The 21086-nt window shown below is 32.5% G+C and overlaps 1 protein-coding gene and 1 long non-coding RNA gene across 2 annotated transcripts in view; both read left to right on the top strand.

The window, feature by feature from the left end:
- The window catches only part of LOC108545562 (uncharacterized protein KIAA2013 homolog), a 46615-nt gene extending 33489 nt beyond the window's left edge, over positions 1 to 13126 (top strand). Inside the window, exons 3-7 of the mRNA XM_017897243.1 lie at positions 7004 to 7241; positions 7307 to 7545; positions 7610 to 7837; positions 11570 to 11844; positions 12939 to 13126. Coding sequence (XP_017752732.1) covers positions 7004 to 7241; positions 7307 to 7545; positions 7610 to 7837; positions 11570 to 11844; positions 12939 to 13126 — 1168 coding nt within the window. The remainder of the gene's footprint in view (positions 1 to 7003; positions 7242 to 7306; positions 7546 to 7609; positions 7838 to 11569; positions 11845 to 12938) is intronic.
- A 1607-nt stretch (positions 13127 to 14733) lies between these two features.
- Positions 14734 to 15313, top strand: LOC108545563 (uncharacterized). The gene is made up of 3 exons (XR_001890094.1): positions 14734 to 14821; positions 14898 to 15105; positions 15239 to 15313. It is a non-coding gene; the product is annotated as an uncharacterized LOC108545563 (long non-coding RNA).
- The last annotated feature ends 5773 nt before the right edge of the window (positions 15314 to 21086 follow it).

Consider the following 21086-nt stretch of genomic DNA (forward strand, 5'->3'; position numbering starts at 1 on the left):
CCCTTTTTCATTTTTATCTTTCATTTGTATATTCGTTCTTATTAATTTTCTACTTTTTCCATATTTCTCTCCCTGCCCTATTATTGACTATATAATAATACCGACGTCAGAAGGTAGATATCTTTATAAACATGTTTCAACGATAGCATTAGATTACAGTTTTTGAACTTTCATAAAACCTAAGATACAATATGTATGTAAATAGTAACATTTTGCCGCTGGTTTAGACTAGATACAGAGGTAGGCGAACGGGCTAAATAAATCCGAGTCGAACGAATATTCAAGCGCCGGGAGTAAATTATTTTTCATTTAAAATGAACTTCTTATTCTTACAAAATGCATTTCTTTTTCTTTCTTTTGCATACAAATCAAACCATATTAAATCAAATACTAAACCAAATTGAATTAAGCCAAATATTTTTTCAAAATTCAAATGTTTTAGTTTTTGGCAGTTAAAAAGGTAGTATAAAAGGTAATATGTGTGATATTTTTAATTTTCAGCTGACGTATGTACAATTTTATCTTAACGAGTAATAGAGCAATATTATTATCCTAGGATAAAGGGATTTTTTCATACGTCATTGTCTTTTGTATTTAGCTAAAAACTTATAGAAATCTACTGAAATATCTTCAAGTATGTTCTGGAAAGATTTCATTATAATAATTCAAACGTTACAAAAAATGTTTTCGCCTTTTTTTATTTGGCAATATAGTATTCAAAACCAGCAATTTTACTAGGATTATGAATAATGCAATTCCGCATCATGGATGCCGTTTCAGGGTCGAAAGTAGTATATATAAATACTGTCCTTTTAATCGGGAGTGTATATTTGTTCTGGTTTTAAGTTTCTTTGTTTTATCATCTCTATCATCGCAAGTATTTATTTATATTATAATGCATTTCTTTCTATAAATCCAAAGTTTTCATTTATAAAATAACACTATTATAATAATACTGGAGCATTAACATGCGCCTATGTTCTGAGAAGTATATTAGGAACAAAAGTGCTCCTTACATCTTTGTTAGCAGCCGTTTTCAAAGTCATCATTCTGCTCAACTTTCTTTCATGGTTGATCATTTTTCTTAGATTTTAATAGGCAATAGATTTTAAATTTTCTACTGCCCTTTTCGCCAATCTCCAATCAAATTCACTAACACCTGCAATTGATTTTAATAACCTGTCCAAATTAATCATCACTAATACCTTTATCTGTTTTTTTTTCCCATCGAAGCCAATACTTGTTTTCTTTTTCAACTCGTTTTTATATTTGAAATATTATAAATATTCTTAATAAGCGATCAATAATTCACGAAGAGAAATATTGATTATAGAAACATAAATTTGAAAGGTAAAAGCTAGCATATAGTATTAGTAAATAGAATACACTGGACAATCGAGACCTTCGATAATTAAAACCCCGAATGATCCAAGACCCCGGATAATCGCGATGCAGTTAACTAAGGTCCTTGATTAATTTCCAAGTATTTATGAAAGTTGTACAGTTTCACGAAGCTTAAGAGTCGATACATATATGTATATTATAGCATATTTCAATGTATAATTGTGTAAATAACTAGTTGTTAACGATTGTTATTGATCGAAGCATTACTTACGAGATGATTCCCGTATTCTTTCAGCTTGACTATTCGTAAAAATGAATTAAAATAAACACGTGTTTATAGATTTTTGATCTTACGACATATTGTTGGGCTACTAATAATAATAAAAATTAATTTCGAACGTTACAATTCTATTGTTATATCAAATGAATAACGTATATGTCATAAACTTGTTTTATTAATTATAGAAGCACTGAATTTACTGCAATTGTAGGAAATGTATGTGTCCTGTAAATTACTTGGAACAAATGTAGTGACAACTATTCAGTAAGCTGAAATGAGTTCATAATTAATATTGTATAATTTAAAATATTGTCGAGAAACTCGAAGGAAGAAGGAATTTTCAATGTAAATTCAAAATTAATTCAAGTGCGTATATTTATAGGCGTAACACGTATTCGGTTATATAAATTAGTGTCAGTTTAATGCTTTCACTTATGACCTATGAAATATTGCTTCCATTTATAGACATATACTTCGACAAATATATCTAAACCAGTATGTGAATAGATTTCTGCAATTTTCATTTTCATTTACAATATTTAATTTTATCCTAAAACATTTTTACGAACAATGATAATACATACAAACATATAATATGCGATAAATAGAGTGGCAAACAGTATTCGAATTAGTAGGGAGTTATGATTGTTCCGATAAAGAAATTTGCGAATAGTAGAGTACTCGTCTCTTCTCACGATTACGTTTACCCGTTTTACCTTCTTCTTTTTTCATTTTTTCTTGTTACTCCTTACTCTTTTTATGTTACTTTTTCTACGAATTATGGATGCCACATCCTTTTTGCTGCTAAATCACATAAACCTTTTAACGTGTTACATTGTGTCTTATTACATTCGATTTATACCTCGAATCATCTAAATTCCTTTTTTAGCGCCATAAATGTTTCGGAGAGCGAATGCATATCATCTTCATCGTTATTTTCATTGCAATCATCTTGATTAACAAGAGACCAATTTTATTTTATTTTCCATTGCTTATTTTTGTTTAATAGATTTTGTTTAATACATAATTCATCATAAAACTTGCAATTTTTGCTACACTTTCATCATTTTCCATCTTATCGGGTATCTTCTATGTAGTTTAAACTGTCTCTACTATACACTTTCTTTTCAATATTATTTTAGACGAGTACAGTATCTTAATACGTATAGTACCAATTTCATAATACAATGATACAGAAACAGAGAAATATACTGGTTTTATACTAGAAAGTTCGGGGAATGGAATGTTTGGATATAGAAGGTCTTCGGATACCGAAGAAGGTTCCACTGTGCTTCGAAACCTATTTCTAGCCATTTTAAGTAAATCTTAATCGAATCGAATTTTGGTTCTAAATTATATGATCTCGGAATTTCTAAATTTGCATCAGTGTTAATTTCTACTTGTTTAACGCAGGGAAGAAAGTGTGATTGATTCAAAGAAAGCATCCGCAAAATGAATATTTATCCTCGTACTTTGAATAAAATTTTGTGTCAAAAAACAATGTCACAATGAGATATTAATAGCGGAAAAGCTTTACGTTGGGCATATGCGCAGTTTCAGTGATACAAAATGTCAAAGTTGCGGCTTGACGGATAATAAGAATTTAAGAATTTCCATATCAGTGCATCAAGCTGCAAAGTAAGCGTTAGTGCTTTATACTACTTATTGCAGTCCCAGACTAATACTTTAATACTTACAATGGAGGATTGTCCGCGTACTGTCTTATTTATTGCCAAATAATTACTATTCGTTTACCAGGGGTTTATTGTGTTCGTTTACTGTGTCTTATGTTGCGTCGCTGCACTATTTGTGTTTCAAGTTTATTAAATAATTCCCTCTTCAGTTCCATACTGTATTCTATAACATAATCTTGTTTCCATAAGATCTAATCATTTTTTCTCTTTTTTCCTTTTTTCCACCTTTTTTCCTCCTTTTTTCTCGCCTTTTCCCCCTTTTCCCTTTATTCTTCCGAACAGTAAGACGTAAATAATTTGCAAGCTATTAGAAAATAACACGTACATGATCGCCAAATAATTTACATTTTTTAATCATTTAAAATAATATTATATGTTTATTTAAATCTAGTGAAATCAAATGACGCGTTGCGTTTTAATCTTCTAGTGCCTGCTTTCTCGTCTAGTGGGCTCAATGTTAGTTGATCAGGGTGATTACTAAGTTCTTCGTTGTAATTTTCTCCAAAATTAATTATCTCTTATACAATCTTGGTGTATATCCAAATATTTAACTGACTCTGCTTGTAGTATTTCTTTCCCGATCAGCTCCACGGATGGGCATGTTTCTTTGCATAACGTAAATGTTATGGAATTCCTTTGAATCCAAGTTATTCCCTATTATATCGTGAACTCCTTTTAAAGTAATTTTTCTTTTATCTGCGATACGTGTTTTAATGTTTCCAGAAGATATAAATTTATTTCCTTTTTTTCTCCCGATGTTATTTGCTTAGAATAAAGTTCCAAGACTTTGCACAAATGTTTGACAAATACTTTTGCTTTTTCTTTCTTGCTGTTTCTAGCCCATTGTCTATTTTCAATTCGAATTGGAGGAATCGATTGTACTGGTTATTTCATTATTTTTCATTATTTTTCATTATTTTTATTGCTTTTCATAGCGAGTAGCGTGTGTATTTTTCGTAAGTGTTAGTTCCGATAGTTATTCCTGTATATCATTTCTCTAAGCAGCAGTTCCTTTAATTCTTTTATTCTTTTACTTAATTTCTTGCTTTCTCTAGGATATCGCGATTCTTACCATACTTTCCACAGCTTCCGTTTTTAGCTATCATGTCTCCTATAGCCTGTGAACAATTTGCAGTTGTTCCTTTACATGTGTTAATTGGACTACTTTCCCACGCTATTTTTTGTATTTCACAGGTGAGATTGCTTATTGCCACTTGCAAATCTTTCTCTTTTTTTCAATAACATGCTGTAGTTGGTACGTTTATTTAATAGTTCTCTAAATAATATCCAGTTTGTTTTTGCGTTGTGTAATAACGGTGGTTATGTCTTTTGAATTACTTTAGAGCTCAATGTTACAATGATTGAAGAGTAATTGGATGCAAGACTAAGGCTTGACTCTATTTTCACATACCGTTCGGTTATACCTTTTACAATACGGAAATCCAAAGTTTACCAAGAATCCAAAAGTTTAGATTCTTTTATTTGGTATTGACGTACGTGTATAGTTATCTGTTTTTGCGATTAGAAATATGCGAGTTGGAGGTTCACTACACGTGGTTTAAAATATTTAGTGTATTCCTCTTGTTGAATGTTGTGTTTTCCGGGACTGTATAAGCTGAAATTTTCATTTGTTCATGCCAGTCATTAACGGTTACACTAGTTGTTTGTAGGTATTCTTCGCTGAATTTTTCGTTTTCCAAGTGTTCAATTGCACTATTAATAGTCGTGTCAATTCCACCTGGTTGCTGTGTGTTGTAAATATTATACTTAGGTATCTTGGGGAACATTTTGTTGTGAAGTCGGTTTCCGAGATGAGCCACATTACGTGTAGCGTAAGGAGTACGTTGTTCTTGATTTTTTCCTATTCGGCCATTAGCCCTTTAGCTCTATATACCTATTTTCAGCAATTTACATTATTAATTAACATTATTTTTTTCCTCTTTACTTTCATTCAATTTACCCACCATGGCCGTTTATATTATGTTATTAAGTATTCGTATCCATTCTTCGATTTTACTTGTTTGTTTCTACTTGTTTTCTTGTACGAGCGCTGATGTCTTTTGCTGATTCTTGTTAAATATTACCTTTCGGTATATCTATATATGATACGGCTGGTTGCCTCAACTTTCTTATACGTTGTTGCTGTTCCTCTACTCCGGTTGCTTTATAATTAGCTGGATGCGCACCATCGCAATTACGCCATTTAATGTTGTAAGTTCTGGCTTTTTACTTTCCATGCAAACCTTCCATGCATCGTGGAATTTCTATTTTCTTCTACGGCTGTCCTAAGTGTATTATTCTATTAAGGTGACTTTTAATTTCGTCTACATCTTTATTATTCTCCTTGGCCTCTATTTCTACCTATTTCTATTTCTGTATATCGGTAACACGTATTTTGTTTCAGGATGCAGCATATTTGTCATTGTTCATACAGTATGATCATTTTTGCCTACTTTCTTTTTTATTCTATATCGCTTATGTGGAATTGTGGATTGACTAATGAATTTCGTCCAAAATAACTCTGAAATTTCTTTCCTGCTTTATTTGCTAACTATAACATTGCGTTTGCTTTACTTTTAGGGCATTCGTTATTGGTATTATTCCGTATTTGTTGGTTAAAGAGTTATCGTTTTGGTCTATTACATTTGATAATGTTTTAACTGGTACTATATTTCCCACTTCATTTATAAAGATCGGAGAAGATTTTGAGAAGACCTCTGGTGTTTGTTGTGACGCTCTGTTGGTTTAACGGTTCCTAGCGGTTCCTAGTGGTTTTTTTTTTCATTTTTTTTTTTCTTTTTTTTTTCTTTTTTTCTTTTTTTCCTTTTTTCTTTTTGTAGAAATGGGTTTGCTTAGCCAGCAGTTTCATATTCATAGTCGCCTGTTTCTTCATAAGTTAATTTCTCTTTCGGACTATTGTTCTATTACGTTTCTTGCGTTTAGTTGTCAACTCCTTCTCCTGCTCCGTGGAGGACCAGGTTCCTTCTGCTTACACGTACAGAAGTAAACCTTGTCGGTTACAAAGAGTTTTGTCATTTCTATACGTAGTAGTTAGTTGGTGTTTAGCTCTCACAAAGTCACGTAATCAAGGAACCAACATGTCCATTTACGACGACTGTTGGTTGAAACTCGCAAGATAAATAATGTCTCGATTTTATCTTTCATCTCGTTAATTGCCTGGGTTGCGCATAAAAATTGTTACTAATACAATTCGTAATCTTTGATTAGTCCCGAATCGAAGTCAACCACCTCAAATAGCTAAAGGTAATGAAGGTAGTCTAAAGGTAACTGAAAATTATTATATCAACTAAAAACTCGGAGTTTGATTCACTAATATGGAAATTATCATTATAGCCTTCATTAACACAAAATTAAACCCGAAATACCGAAAAGTGAAAAAAGGAAATGAAAATGGGCAATTTTTGCGGATGCTCTTTCAAATGTAAACCTTAGCAAGATAAACGAAATACTTGTGCAATCGACGTTAGAAATAACCTTCATTTAAAAAAATTTATTTCTTTTTTAATTATTTGTTCAAAAACATTGTGTATATATATTTGCAATTATTTAAACCATATGAGTTAATCTATACAATATCATATTTTATATTCACACGTGTATATACATATTATATCATCAATACCATTATATGTATACGTTTATATATAACTGTATTTTTGTTCAGAATTCCGGGACAAAATGTTATGCACGAGTATAACCTAATTTCGGGGTTTATTCCATTATCAAACTCAAATAAGGTTGTTACAATATCTATAATTTATAAAACACCACCCAGAATGTTACAAATTAATGCAAGAAGTTCTACGAAATTAAAGATTTTGACAAGCATACAGTATAGTGAACCTATACTCATGGAAGAACACCATATTCAGTATGAAATAACAAAAAGAAAAGCCATCGAAGTACGTATAAGTTACAAAGGGACCAAATTTTATTACTTGCTTTAGTTTTTTGTAATCTGTCATAGGCAATTAGGAAAGCAATCAGCCTTCAGCATCAAAATTTAAAAGAAGATCATATTAATCTTTGGCAAAGTTATTGGTATACAGGTCTTAGAATAAGTGATTCCAAAGCTGATGGTGCAATAAATGGGCACAAAATAAATTCTACTATATACTATGTATTGTCTCAAATTTCAAAGGGTATTGCAGATGTAGAAAAAAATGTAGCCATGAATGAAGGTTGTTATCGCGGACACCATACTTTGTAAGTAACACAGGCTTTCTTAAATACTTTTTTGCCAAAATTTAATTTTATTTGTTTATTGTAGAGATGCTCCACGATTATGGAAAGATACTTCCTCTATCGATGCTGTAAACAACGTAGTTGAAGCGTGGTTAATAACATTAGAAAAACAAGGATGTCATCATTTAATGATTGGTGATCCTGCAGCTGTGCAACAAGCTATTGTTTTAAGCCTTGGCAGTTTACGTTTTAGTAATCAACATCTTGAATTTAATATTGACCCACAATACCTTCATCGAGATTACTTATTTAGGTATTGTATCAAAATGTTTTCATAAAAACATTGAAAATTTTATTTCCATGTATAATACAATTATTACATACGTTATAGAATAATTTAATATTCCATAAAATATGCTATATAATAAATATAGAATAATTATGTGATAAATCACTGGAATTTGGTAGCTTATTTAATTCTTACACTTGTACTAAAAAAAATTATTTTGGAAAAGATACGTATCATTTAGGCGGATACATTAAGCGGTTGAAATTCATGATCTATGGATATTATTTTTTGTGAGATTTTAATTAGTGTATTTTACATACTACTTGATTCATACTTTAAACAAACTATATATATGTATCAACAAGCTTACAGCATGTACAGTTCAACTGATTCATCAATCAGCTGTCCCGTGGTGTATTATATTGTCTTTTCGAAACTTGACTAATTTCATCACTTTCTTTAAAAAACCATTCAAACTTTTTACTACATCGAATAACTTCGTTTAAAGAAATTGAGTTCACTTCGAAGTTTTATATACAATATCATATGTAAAGAATTATAATACTTCATCTATAATTTTTCCGTATATATCGAATAATTTTTCTGATAACGATTTTTCGTCGACGCTCCATAACATATTTTAGCACTTCTCATTGGAAAAATTCCACTGTATTTTCCAACGCATTTTCCAGGTGCCTTTTAATGAACGATCCATTCTGTATTACTCGTTTTCATGAAATTTCACGAAAACATCCACGAAAGAAGTGTTACTAGATAATTATAACAGATGTCCTGAGTTTTAGTATCACGTAAAAATATATCTTAAGTCGCAAAATATGTTTTTCACTCTTCATATGACTTTCCTTCCTGCAAGTGTTTTCCATAACTATTCAAGTAAAAAATTTTAAATTTAATATGCTTAAATAATACCGAAATACTACGTTTTGCATCACCTTCAAATTTTCTTATTAAATAATAATCAAATATTAACATACTCGAGGAAGCATTATATTCATAAAAACAAAATTGTTATAAACTCATAAACAACTGTGTTTATATTTTAACAACTCATATTGAAAGGTCATTCATATTTATGTATTTGTTATGTATAGAATAATGAAATTGTTTTAAAATGCAAGTGATTGAGAGAAATTTGATATAATCTTGCGATTAGTATAAAATGGTAAAAAGTATATACATATTATACATATAATAAATGACACCTATTGGACGATGCTTTTGGTGTCGATTACGTATGACTATGACCCTGATGAAGTTATTATACTGCCAGATGGGCGAACAATGGCTCCATGGCGGCAAAATCCCGCTTACATGTTGCCGTTATATATTTTACCGCCCTGTCAATATTGAACATCATTTTATAATTTCACGATAGTTCCTTCTTCGGAATAGTATAGAAAATACGGTACTGTACAGTAAATTTCTGCGAGATAAAGAGCTTTTTGTAAAGATGCAAGAATAATCTGTAGCGAGTACGCTCGGCGGGTTTTAAACTGTGATGATCAATTATAATTATTCGGGAACAAAATTAATGATAAAAATTATGAAAATTTATAAATTCGGGTAACTCTCGCTTAACTTTAAAATAAGAATGAATTTTCTAACGTTTTTACTTTTCGTTTAATATAAGCCAAAAATTCCACATTTTTTTTTTGTTAAAATCGTACGTTTTTAGAAAAACTCACATTTTTTTTTCTAATCTAGGCTGATAGTGCAATTTCGATGATAAATTCGTGTTTAGGGAAGTGAATTCTACAACAATCACCTAATGATTGTCACCAAATTATAGATTGGGGAGAAAGTTGAAATTTCTTCGGAACTATTGACATTAACCGTAATATTGTCATAAATATAGTAGAAAATTGTACCACATTATCTACAATGTTTTTGAAAACATTCAATAAAGTTTCCATCTTCGTAATTACCTAAGATCAATTCTGGTTCGTAAAATAAATACAGTGAATCTATAGAAAAGAAAGAAAGAAAGAAAAAAATGGATTAAATCGTTGTAACTTCAAACTAATAGTTATTTTAACTAATAGAAAGCAAAATTTTCATAATTCCTATCCTTTTCACATAAACATTCATTTCGATACACACGTATAACTCACGTATACGTTATCGACATGTATACAGGCAGAGTTCATTGTAGTAACTATAACAATTTCTTCAAATTTCTCGAAAACTGATGTCGAACGATAATTACTATGCAAATAAAGGCTGTTTAGAATTTCGTCTTCTGTATGCATTTTGCACCTTTTTCACGCTTTGTCCATGTTGTTTTTCTTCTTTTTGCAGAAAAATTGTAAAAGCAGATTATTTTTTTAGCTCCTCGGATTAATTAGTCGAACGCGAAGTAAAACAAGTAAATTTTTCTTGTGAAAGTATGTTTGCAAACGTTTCCTTTACGAAACTTATAAGAACATAGAAACGAATGCCATGAAATAATTTTTCTTTATCCCGTTTGTTGACAAAGAAAAATATGATTAATACGTATCTTGTCCAAAATAATTACCCCTTGCTTGGGGACAAGCATTGCACTTATTACACCAATACAGCATAATGTTAATGTTTTATATCAAATCACGCTATATTGTAAGATATTTTTAGAGTTTATTAAGGTGCGATAGTGCTGGAGAACCCAGTGCACGGTCTAGAGGACTCGTTAGGATCTGGTTGCGTGAGGTGGCCTTTCCCCGGCATAAACCCAGGGTCACCCTTCGGAGGGGCTGACTCGGAGGGAGGAGTCTCCTCCACCCTTGACATTGGCATAGAGGGAGTTTCTCCTCCTTCGGGGAAGCTCTTGTTCTCTAAATGGGCTTTAACGGTTTGCGGACGTAGCGGTTTTGAGTAAACCGTACCGTGAGGCTGAGCCGCTACCGCGATAGTCACTCAAAACTACCAGCGCTCATTTCTACTTAAACGCGATTTTTCTTCATAGCAACGCTGACAATAAGGATATAGAACAGTCCACCACTTAACTTGGGACGTGAGGGTCCTAGGGCCGTAACAGCGGGCGCATATTTGTGTTTCTCGGCCATGGCAACGCGTTTACGTGGGACACATTTATGCGTTCCTTGGCCGTATCGGTTGTTTTCATCGAACGCATATATGCGTCCTTCGGTCAAACTGGTGGCTTTCACAAAACGCATATATGTGGCGCTCGTCCGCAAAGGGTTAAAAAGGCCCGTTCTGGAAGTCAGAGTTCAGTTATTAAGAGAGTTATTAAACCAGTAGTCGTCAGGTCAGTGTGTGAAGATATAGAGTTACTCAATCAGGAAAAGTCAGCTAAAGAAAATTCCTACAATATTTCATTATATAATTGTTACAAGTACACATATTTAGAAATATACAAAATACTAATATTCTTATACTATATCTTATACTAATATAGTCTTATACTAATATATTTTGTATTCATATAAATAAAAGAAAAATTAATGAAGTTATCTAGGTAAGAAAAGACAAGAAAAATTTAATTTTCCATCGAATTTATAATATTTTTGTATAACTTCTAGCCGTGTACTATAAAACATTATCGGTCACATAAAATATATTGTGCTAATCAAAAATACGTGTGCGCTACTCAATTGCAAAAATATAAAGTTGTTATATAATGCTATTGGTCTAAGAATATTACACAATACTGTACATGATTTATAAATATGAAATCACAATATGAGTTAATTTCTATGTAGATTAAAACATAGTTTCTTTATTTTATGTTTGTTCTAGGAGAATAAGTTACGGCAATGTAACGCATTTAAATATATCAGTAACAGTTGGAGAAGATAATCGTGCAATCTTAAGAGTAGCTTTAGACAAGAGTGATAGTGTTTACTTTGGCTGTGATGCTGGTTGTCTAAATGCGCCAGTTTCATTAAGTCAATCGTATGCAAAAATTCCAGTAAAATTAACAAAACCATTAACAGCCATATTATACATAACATCTGATTATCAACATATGCAAGATCTACGAAATGCTTTACATGTACACGCCATAGATGATGGTTAGTATGTGTGATTAAATATATAAATAAATAAATATCTGGTATATAAGTGTGCATGCACGTTGTGTATATGTACAAAATTATTGAAATTGCGAGTATAATCTGTGTCAGAAATGTAGTATGCGTTTCTAAATTATTTTTTTCTAAACATATTAAATTTTAATTTTATAGAAATGAAATTAATTACTCATTTAATATGCACACAGGGTGGGTCACTACATATTGCCATCTAGATGTACGTCATTATTACTAGGCACAGCGAAAAATGTTTCGGATGAAGTTGAATGGTTTTGAGAGAGGCATATTCTGATGGTTCTAGTTTTTTTCTGGATGGACGTGTAAAAGCTATATGAAGGTCATTAGTATTTTTCTAAATGGAATCATATATTTTTTATTTCATCAGATGATGCCCCTTCATATTCTTTATAAAAAAGTAATGATATTTTTAACATAAATAGGTTAATACTTTTTTGTAAAGAATATGAAGGAGCATCAGCTGATGTAATAAAAAATATGTGATTCCATTTAGAAAAATATTAATGATCTTCATATGTCCTTGACACGTCCCTCCACAAGAAAACTAGATCCGTTAGAATATGCCTGTCTCAAAACCATTCAACTTCATCTGAAACATTTTTCGCTGTGCGTAATAATAATGACGTATATCTAGATGGCAATATGTGGCAACCTACATATATATACACATCTACATCTTTTCTCAAATTTCCATATCTATGCAACAAATGTTATACGTATGTATCTTATATCGAATGTCTCATTCAAGTCGAGCATCTTAATTATTTTCACTACTTATTGGATGTATAGTAAAATTACTAAACCGAATTTAAATTATATACACACTTTGAAACTATGCAAACTTCCTTTAGATATTCTTTTATACCTTCAATAACAGCGAAAATAATTTAGGTATTTAACTTTAATGGATCACCCCGTATATCATTAACAACTTACACAAGTCTATCTAACGCACTATATATAACATATTTAAAAACGATTTTAATCAGAATATATAAATATATAATATATACATCAAAAAATAATAAAATCTATTATATTTTACGTTATTTTTATAGCTCCAGCGCATGATCATCTTGTAATGGCTTTACATAAACATGGGCATCAATTAGGAGGATTACCAACACTTTTTTGGATCAGTATATGCTTTCTTATAATAGTGTTTCATTTGTTTCTTTGTAAACTTATTATTAATGAATATCATGGCCATCAAGATAAACAAAGAGTAAGATATAGCAAGTTATGATATTCACGTTGCATATATATGCATATATATGTATGTATATACATAAATGTTAATACAAAGATAACCTATCTTCGTACAGTATATGCATAAATTAAATTATAATGTATAAACCTACAGTGAATTCTGATGACTATTTTTAATATTATATAGTTTTATAGTTCTATAGATTTTGTAGATTATAGATTTTCAACATTATTGTTATTATTGTTGTCTTTGTCATTAGTATCATTATCACTGTCATCTTCATCGTCATTATTACTAATACTGTTGTTGTTATTATTATTATTATTATTATTATTATTATTATTATTATTATTATTATTATTATTATTTTTATTTTTATTATACCATAAACTATAAAAATATATGAAGAGTAATATGTAATTTGTAACATAAGCAGAAAAAAAGTAATTCTATGTGAGAGGAGGAATAAGAAATTTGTTGCAATGATTTTTCATCTGTAGCTTTGTTTTCAAGAAAATCAATTTTCATGGAATAATACATTCTGGTCCGGTGATGATCTTTATTCATATTTCTATTTATAAACATTGCCAGTTATATAATTTAGGAAATACAACAAATATTTATATATTTGTTTTATTTGATTAACGACTAATATAAAAATGTAATATAAAATATAATATAAATATATTGCTAACAACAAAAGAATAACATAAACGACAACAAAAAGAAAAAGTCATACACATCGGGGTCAAGAATGATTTATATCAGAAATTAGTATTCGACAGAGATACCGTCTAAACGCATACCGAGATGCAAAAAATCTAAAAATCTAAAGAAATTATTAACCAGAACAAAAATACATGCTCGCATACTCTTCGATGGAATTCTTGTATAAGTAAAAAGCGATTTCTTGCGATACGAGATGCACTTAAGCGAAATAATGTAAGAATTTTGTAAAAAAAGAGAGGTTGAGCATGATCGTGCGATTAATAAGGGGCATTAATTTTAGATGACTGGAAGTTGGAAATGGAGTCCCTACGATCGAACGTTCCAAGTTAAATGGGAGACTGGTTTATTTCTTTATTGTCAGTGTCCCATGATTCGTAGACACTCGTATCAGCCGGCCACCACTTGGGTTAATCTTTAGCAAGGATCAATAAATCGCCCCTGAAACGATGGACATAACCGTCCAATTTGTTTAAACATCCACTGTCACCGAAGAACGTCGAAACTGATACACAGCCAATAGAAAAACACGCACACACCATTCACAATTCACACGAATCAATCATAACATACCCAAATTTATAAAACCACCGCGACGAAAGTCGAATGGAAAAACCACACAAAACATCACGATCAATCAGTTCAAATAGAGAATAGTTGCCCATCACATAGTCAGCTCGATCAATTGAAACCCTAACCAAGTTTATATAAATTAAGTTAGAGTAGACCGCATCAGCGTAGCGGGCCTTATAATCCCGCGAAACTCTGACTCTGAGAGCTGCAGTGTTTGGCAGGCAACAATCTGTGATATAGACAAATAGTAAAAACTGTACTAGGTACTTAATCCTTTTACATAAATTGTTTTGATTAGATGCCCAGATTACACAACAATATCCAAGATTGGAACGAACCAGCGAAAAATAGAGTGTTTCTCCTTCAATTATTATTCTCCTGAAAAAGATTGATATTCTGTGAATGAAACCAAGTGATCTATACACTGCCGAGGTAACTTTATATATGTTAATAGTAAAACTGAGATTAGAATAAAAAATAATACATAGATTACAAATTTCATTCGCAGAGGCTAGTTTTATGCCAGCAAAGAGGTAATTGAAATCATTAGCATTTACAGAATACGTGAACCGGATGATCATGCATTTGGTCAGATTGAGAGATAGACAATTGGCTTCGCATCACGGTCCCATTCTAGGAAGATCAGATTGAATAAGGTCATGACTATTACCGCTGTCAGTGGAGTGGAACCATTTTAGATCGTCTGTGAATAACAGGTAAAAACAATAGCAGGGACATTCAGATATATCGTTAGTAAATGAAAACCTGAATGTGATAACCTCGATGTGATCTTTGAGATACACCAGACTTCTTTGAGATGAGATCTGAAAAAGAATCATTAAATTCTAGTGATCGTGATTTACCTGAGATGGAACTCTGGATTCACTCCAATAGACGACCGCCAATATCATATGAACGCAGCTTACAGATCAGTATGGAATAGCAAACGGTATTAAATGCCTTACGGAAATCTGTGTATATAGTATCAACCTGGAGTCCTCTCTCAAGCGTATTAATCAGGTAATGATGACATAGTAGAAAGTTATTAGTAGTGGAACGACTTGGGCGAAAGCTATGTTGTTCCTCAATAATAATATTTTTACAGAAAAAATCGGTTTCTCAACAACAATTTTATCAAAGATTTTAGCTATTACACGTGTAGACTCTCCACTCTATAATTGCTAATAATTGAAAGATCACCATCTTTGTGAATAGGATAGATTATACTTATTTTCCATTTAAGGGGAAATATCACACAAGATAGGGATTTATTGAAAATAATTCATGAAATTCTGGATATATTGAACATAATTTTTAACAAAAACAGGATATATACCGTCAAAACCAGGGTAAGAGTTTATTTTTAGTTAGAACTAAATTCAAAGGATTGATAGCAATCATTCACGACAATACTTTTCATAATTAACAAACAATTTGGCTAACCGGCGCACACTAGGACCGTACAAATTCGCCTAAATGCGTCAAAAGACATTTTTGAGCTGATATCACATATATGTAGGATTGTAGGGTGAGTGAGGGATCGACTGGAATAATATTGTTTCACTTAATAGAACACAAATAAGCTTTATTAATAAAATAACGGATTAACGTAATACAATAGGAATTAATAAAGGCTCTAACAACTATCTTACGACCGACTTCTAAAACTTCTGATTTCAGTTAACTTTCAATACAGATTCTAAACTGCTGATCTTAAACTTTGACTTCAAACTGAAAATTGAAACTCTAAAGTGAAACTAAAGACTGCCTCGCCCGCGTTCTTGCATGCTTCAAATACAAGACACATTCATAAACTTTCGCTCGTTTATCGCATTTGGCTCTGTCATAAACATCTCTTACCTCTAAGATCCTCTTTTACGTGGTCACTTGTGTTCTATGTCCCAAACAATCTTTATTATAATAATAATAATATTCTTTTAGGACCGCACTCATTCCATTCCTACATAAATGTACCATGTTTTTTTATTTAAATACATTTAAAATATATATTTTAGACGTTTCCGAGTTTCTTCTTATCAATTTTATTAATAAATTGATTTTTAAGTTGAAAATATGAAATTTTGCAAATCATTTTTCAAACTTTCTAATTTGCTTAAATTTCCTTAAACCTTTGAGATTTTCCCAAATTCCCGATGAAGTTTCAATAAATGATAAAAATATTGTACATTCAAAATTGCCTGATTTTTTCTAAAAGTGATTAAAATGAATTTTCGTATGAAAACTAATATTTTTATGCAAATAAAATAAATGCGATACGTATAGAATACAATAGTAAAGAATAAATGATAAATAATTATTAATCAATAATGAATTATTTCGTCAATATCACCACCATCTTCACCACCATCATTATCATTTTTATCATAGTTTCTTCTTGTTTTTCTATTCATTATTTGATTTGATGTGATTAGGAGTCTTTTCATAATTAAAATACTAATAAAATATATAATATACAAATATATTACAAAATAATTGAATTAAAAAATATATTACAAGCTAGGAATATTTATATATTAAATAAATCATATTATTATATATTTAAGTAATATTCAATTGCTTGTTCATTGTACAGGAATAAGTTAAATTAATAATATTCAATTTTACATAGTCAAAACGTCCATGTTACACGCTTGTCTACTCAACTTACTTGCAGTATAGTCGGTGCAGGAGCAACTGTTTATTTACATATTATTCGCAGATGCAGCTAGTTCTTTATGTAACATAAAAAGGTAGACTTCGAGTTTCGAAGTGTCGTAAATTTGAACGCTGTATTATGCCGCATTCATAATGAAAAGGTGTAATGAAAATTAAAAAATTCAAATCGGTATAATTAAAAAAATATTGAAAAAATATTTGTAAACTTTTTTGAATTTAAGAGTTAAATATTCCTCTGATGGAAATAACAAACGTGCTTTATCGAAGTCAGGCTTCCTGAATTGGTCTCCGTAATGCCTCAAGCTCTACATGATTTATTTTATTCAAATTTGGTGTGTAACTTCGGTAAACGTGTCGTTATAGACCCTACCACAGTGAAATAGAAATCAATATCGTTCTATAAGTCACTTACATCACATAAAAGAACCCAATAGAACACCTTTTTTCGGAAGGCAGTACGTCCGAGGTTAGAATATCCTACTAACTCCTGTTATTTGTAGTTTAAAAAACTGATGAATATTATTGAAAGGTGAATAAGTATATGTGCAAGAGTTGGACGAAAAATGATCAATGGTTACTCTGTAAAAAAATTCGGAAAAGATGCTAAAAACTGGCGTTCTACGCTAAAATCTTTCCTTACTTTCCGCAATATTTCAAAATACTACTCCTATTATTTCTTTTCTTATTTGTAATTAATGTTAGCACCGAATAAAAATATAGCAGATACACTTCTTTAAAATATTATACTGCGTACTATTTTGTGAAATGGTTACAAATTTTTAATACATTATTTTTCAAATATCCAATTTTTGTAATCAGTAAAATTCAATCAGCATACAATGTGAATGTGTGTTAAGTGAAAGAGACTATCATGTTCAAATGAATTCAACGAATTTCGAAAAATGGATATTGTTATGTCTCCCGTATATACTGTGTCCTCCGAATACACCTGAGGCTCAACTTCTGGCATGATGCCACATAGATGTAACGGTTCAAGTACCGAATAGGAATAAGTTTTATTGTAAACATAGAAAAAAGTATGAAAATAAGTATTAAGTATTAAATAAGTACATTTTAACGACATTGCTCTCTGATTGATGCGGGCGCAGCTACGCTGCCGGACGCTCACGCCATAGATTGCGCTAGAGACGAGCGGCTCTCTCCGTGGTCCGCGCCCACGCTATACGCTGATTGAAGTGCCGTTGTTTTAATCCACCGTTAAATAAGGGCACCCGCAGCAGGAGCAGACAGTAGAATTAGTTAATCGAGTCGAGCAAAGACGTCAAAGATAATCAGTCTTTTGTACTATCAGTTGTAACTAGTCATTTAGAATATACGTTTTGAGTTTCCAGATTCAACGTGTTTATTTCTCACGAGTTCCTTGACCAAGTCCTACTAAAACTGTACGTGGAAACCGCGAACAGAGAACATTCTCTGAAACCAATCTGCTGCTATCTTCGTGACGATCAACGTTCCTAGGAAGTAATTCGGAAATACCATTGTCACGATGTGGGTTACGATTGCTGGGACGGCAGCCACGGGCGCACGGGTACCCGCTCGCGAAGTCTAAATTTTCTTCGCTTTTTAGACTCACGCTGGACGTTGGTCATCGTCTGGTCGGCGACCGCGGGTTCTAATCGCGTGAGCTTGCGTCGCGTTTACAGGATTTACGGCTGGGCCGATACTCACAGGATGGCCGGAGCTATTGGAAGGCGTTGGTACCTTCGGGTTTTGCGAGGGTGCTTCGGAGACGTTGGATGGTTCCCCAGAGATCCGGATTTCGAGCGTTCTCAATCGTCATGAATCTGCTGTTTTGGGACGTCCGTTGACTTGTCCTTCGGCGATGATCGCGAGTTAGGAGGAGGTTTCAAGGAGAAACTTACTTTTCAGGCTTTTCTTTTAGACAATGATGCTTTATCCTTTCTCACGGTACAAAAATCACTGCGGTTTAACAACTTAGTGACTGAAAGGCTTAATAACTTAACGATCTAGCGACAACTACACAACAACTGTACGATTTGGGACCAACTACTTGTGCTCCGTTCGTGGACCGATCTATATATTCGCGATGCCATTGGTGGGTGTTCCAATAATACCCCGGACTCCGCATACTAAGGGTGTGATAAAGGTGATCCGGCGTTATCGTTCGTGGGAACCGGATCCGCATTTCGTCAGCGGACGCAATTTTCCTTAACCTTTAGAGTGCGGACGACATCCTGCCGAAGCGCTTCAGAGGGTTTGTGCGTGCTTAATGCTTACGATCGCTGTGGACGGAATACTTTTCGCTCGTGCGAGCCCTGTTGATTAACTGTTCAAGGCGCAACTAACAAGTTATTATTGTAATTCTTTTGCAGCAGGTTCAATAATAAAAGAACGTTATTTTCAAGCATAAATTATCTACTAGAATCAATAAAATTTACAATATAACTTAACATAAAAATAAGGAATAAAACCTAAACAAAAATTAATAATTTATTTGTGTATGATAAATTTTTTTATATTGTTAATATGTTACTAATGATACTCAGAACAGATATACAAAAGAATAAACCCGTCCTCGCGTCTATTATCTGTTCCATCGTTTGTCTTTTTGTACTGCCATTGCTAAGAAACAAACATATATTTGTCTCGCATAAAGTTACATGTAATACTATTACATGGAAGACCGATAAAATTGATCAACTCATATATGCGTCCACCGTCCCTGCTGGTGACTTTCGCCGGACGCGTATATGCGTCCATAGTGCTTTAAGGGTTAAGCAGCGATTTCTCTGTAACGCACGACGCAAGCGAGGTGCTCGAATATCCGTGACCCGTAGCAGACGTCGGAGCATTTACGACGTTAGGCACGAAGGCGGAAAATTAACGTTGCGGAACCCGAAAAACTGGGCGACCTCATTCGCGCGGCGAAATCGCTTTCGGTCCGTAATAAGACATATGCCTCGCTGGGACCAATTAAAAAGGCTAGGCTATTTCATGCTCTTACAATATCGATGTCACTTAAATTCATTTTTCGGTATGATCTCAAAGTTAGAAACTATGGAAATTGATATTAATGATGAATGAATAACAACGTTAATATTAAATAGTCTTCGTTAATATTAAATAGTTTTGAAAATTTTGCTGGAAACATAAGGCCTAGTCACAAGCTACCGCGTATGCTGAACAATGCTAAATAAAGGTACTTGAAGAATTCGAGAGAAAAATCCAGAGCGAGGCATGATATTATAGCGAGGGAAATAAATCGCATTCATAATAGTGCATCGAATAGTGCAGGCAATCCCTGAGAAAAATGTTTTTCGTTTCGATGTTGCAAATGCGGTGAATATGATCAAAAGGCGACCTGTTGTCCAACGCGAAATGAAAAGCCGAAATCGAATAGACAGCGGCGACATTATACTGAAAACGAAGGCAATCGCCGAGAGAGAGCAAATTTAGCTGAAGAATTATTTTTAGCTGTAGGAGATGAAGAAGCTTTTCGAGTCGACGTGTGCGAAGATTCAACCAAGTGGTGTCTCGACAGGGGAAGATCATTCCACTCATGTAAGGAAAAGTTATGTTTCGAAATCTTGAGCTGTGCTGAAAATATTATGCTGAATTTGGCGAGCTACTCATCAACAGCAATCCAAGGAAGAGGGAAAGTCCGTCTTCCTGTAACTGGCGGACAAAACTGCAAGTCAGTAAATCTTGAAAATGCGGTCTATGTTCCGGATTTGCGAGTAAATCTCATATCCATAGGGAAAATAACCGAACAAGGCGATCATGAGCTCACATTAAAAAAACAAGTGATAGTATGTCGTTACCCGAATCTGCCCACGCCGCTGAAATCGAATCGAGTCCAAGTGATCTAGTGAAATGGCATTAACGAACGGGCCCCTTAAATGTCCGTGACTTTAAACAAATGGTTGAAAATAATTACGTAAAGGGAATAAAGGTGAATATTAATGAAGAAGCACAAACTTGTGCAATTTGTTTTGAAGAAAAACTTACCGCTCTTACATTTCCGGAGAGAATTTACAGA

This window comes from Eufriesea mexicana, unplaced genomic scaffold, assembly GCF_001483705.2.
Source record: "Eufriesea mexicana isolate 0111107269 unplaced genomic scaffold, ASM148370v2 scaffold484, whole genome shotgun sequence".
Classification (NCBI taxonomy): Eukaryota; Metazoa; Arthropoda; class Insecta; order Hymenoptera; family Apidae; genus Eufriesea; species Eufriesea mexicana.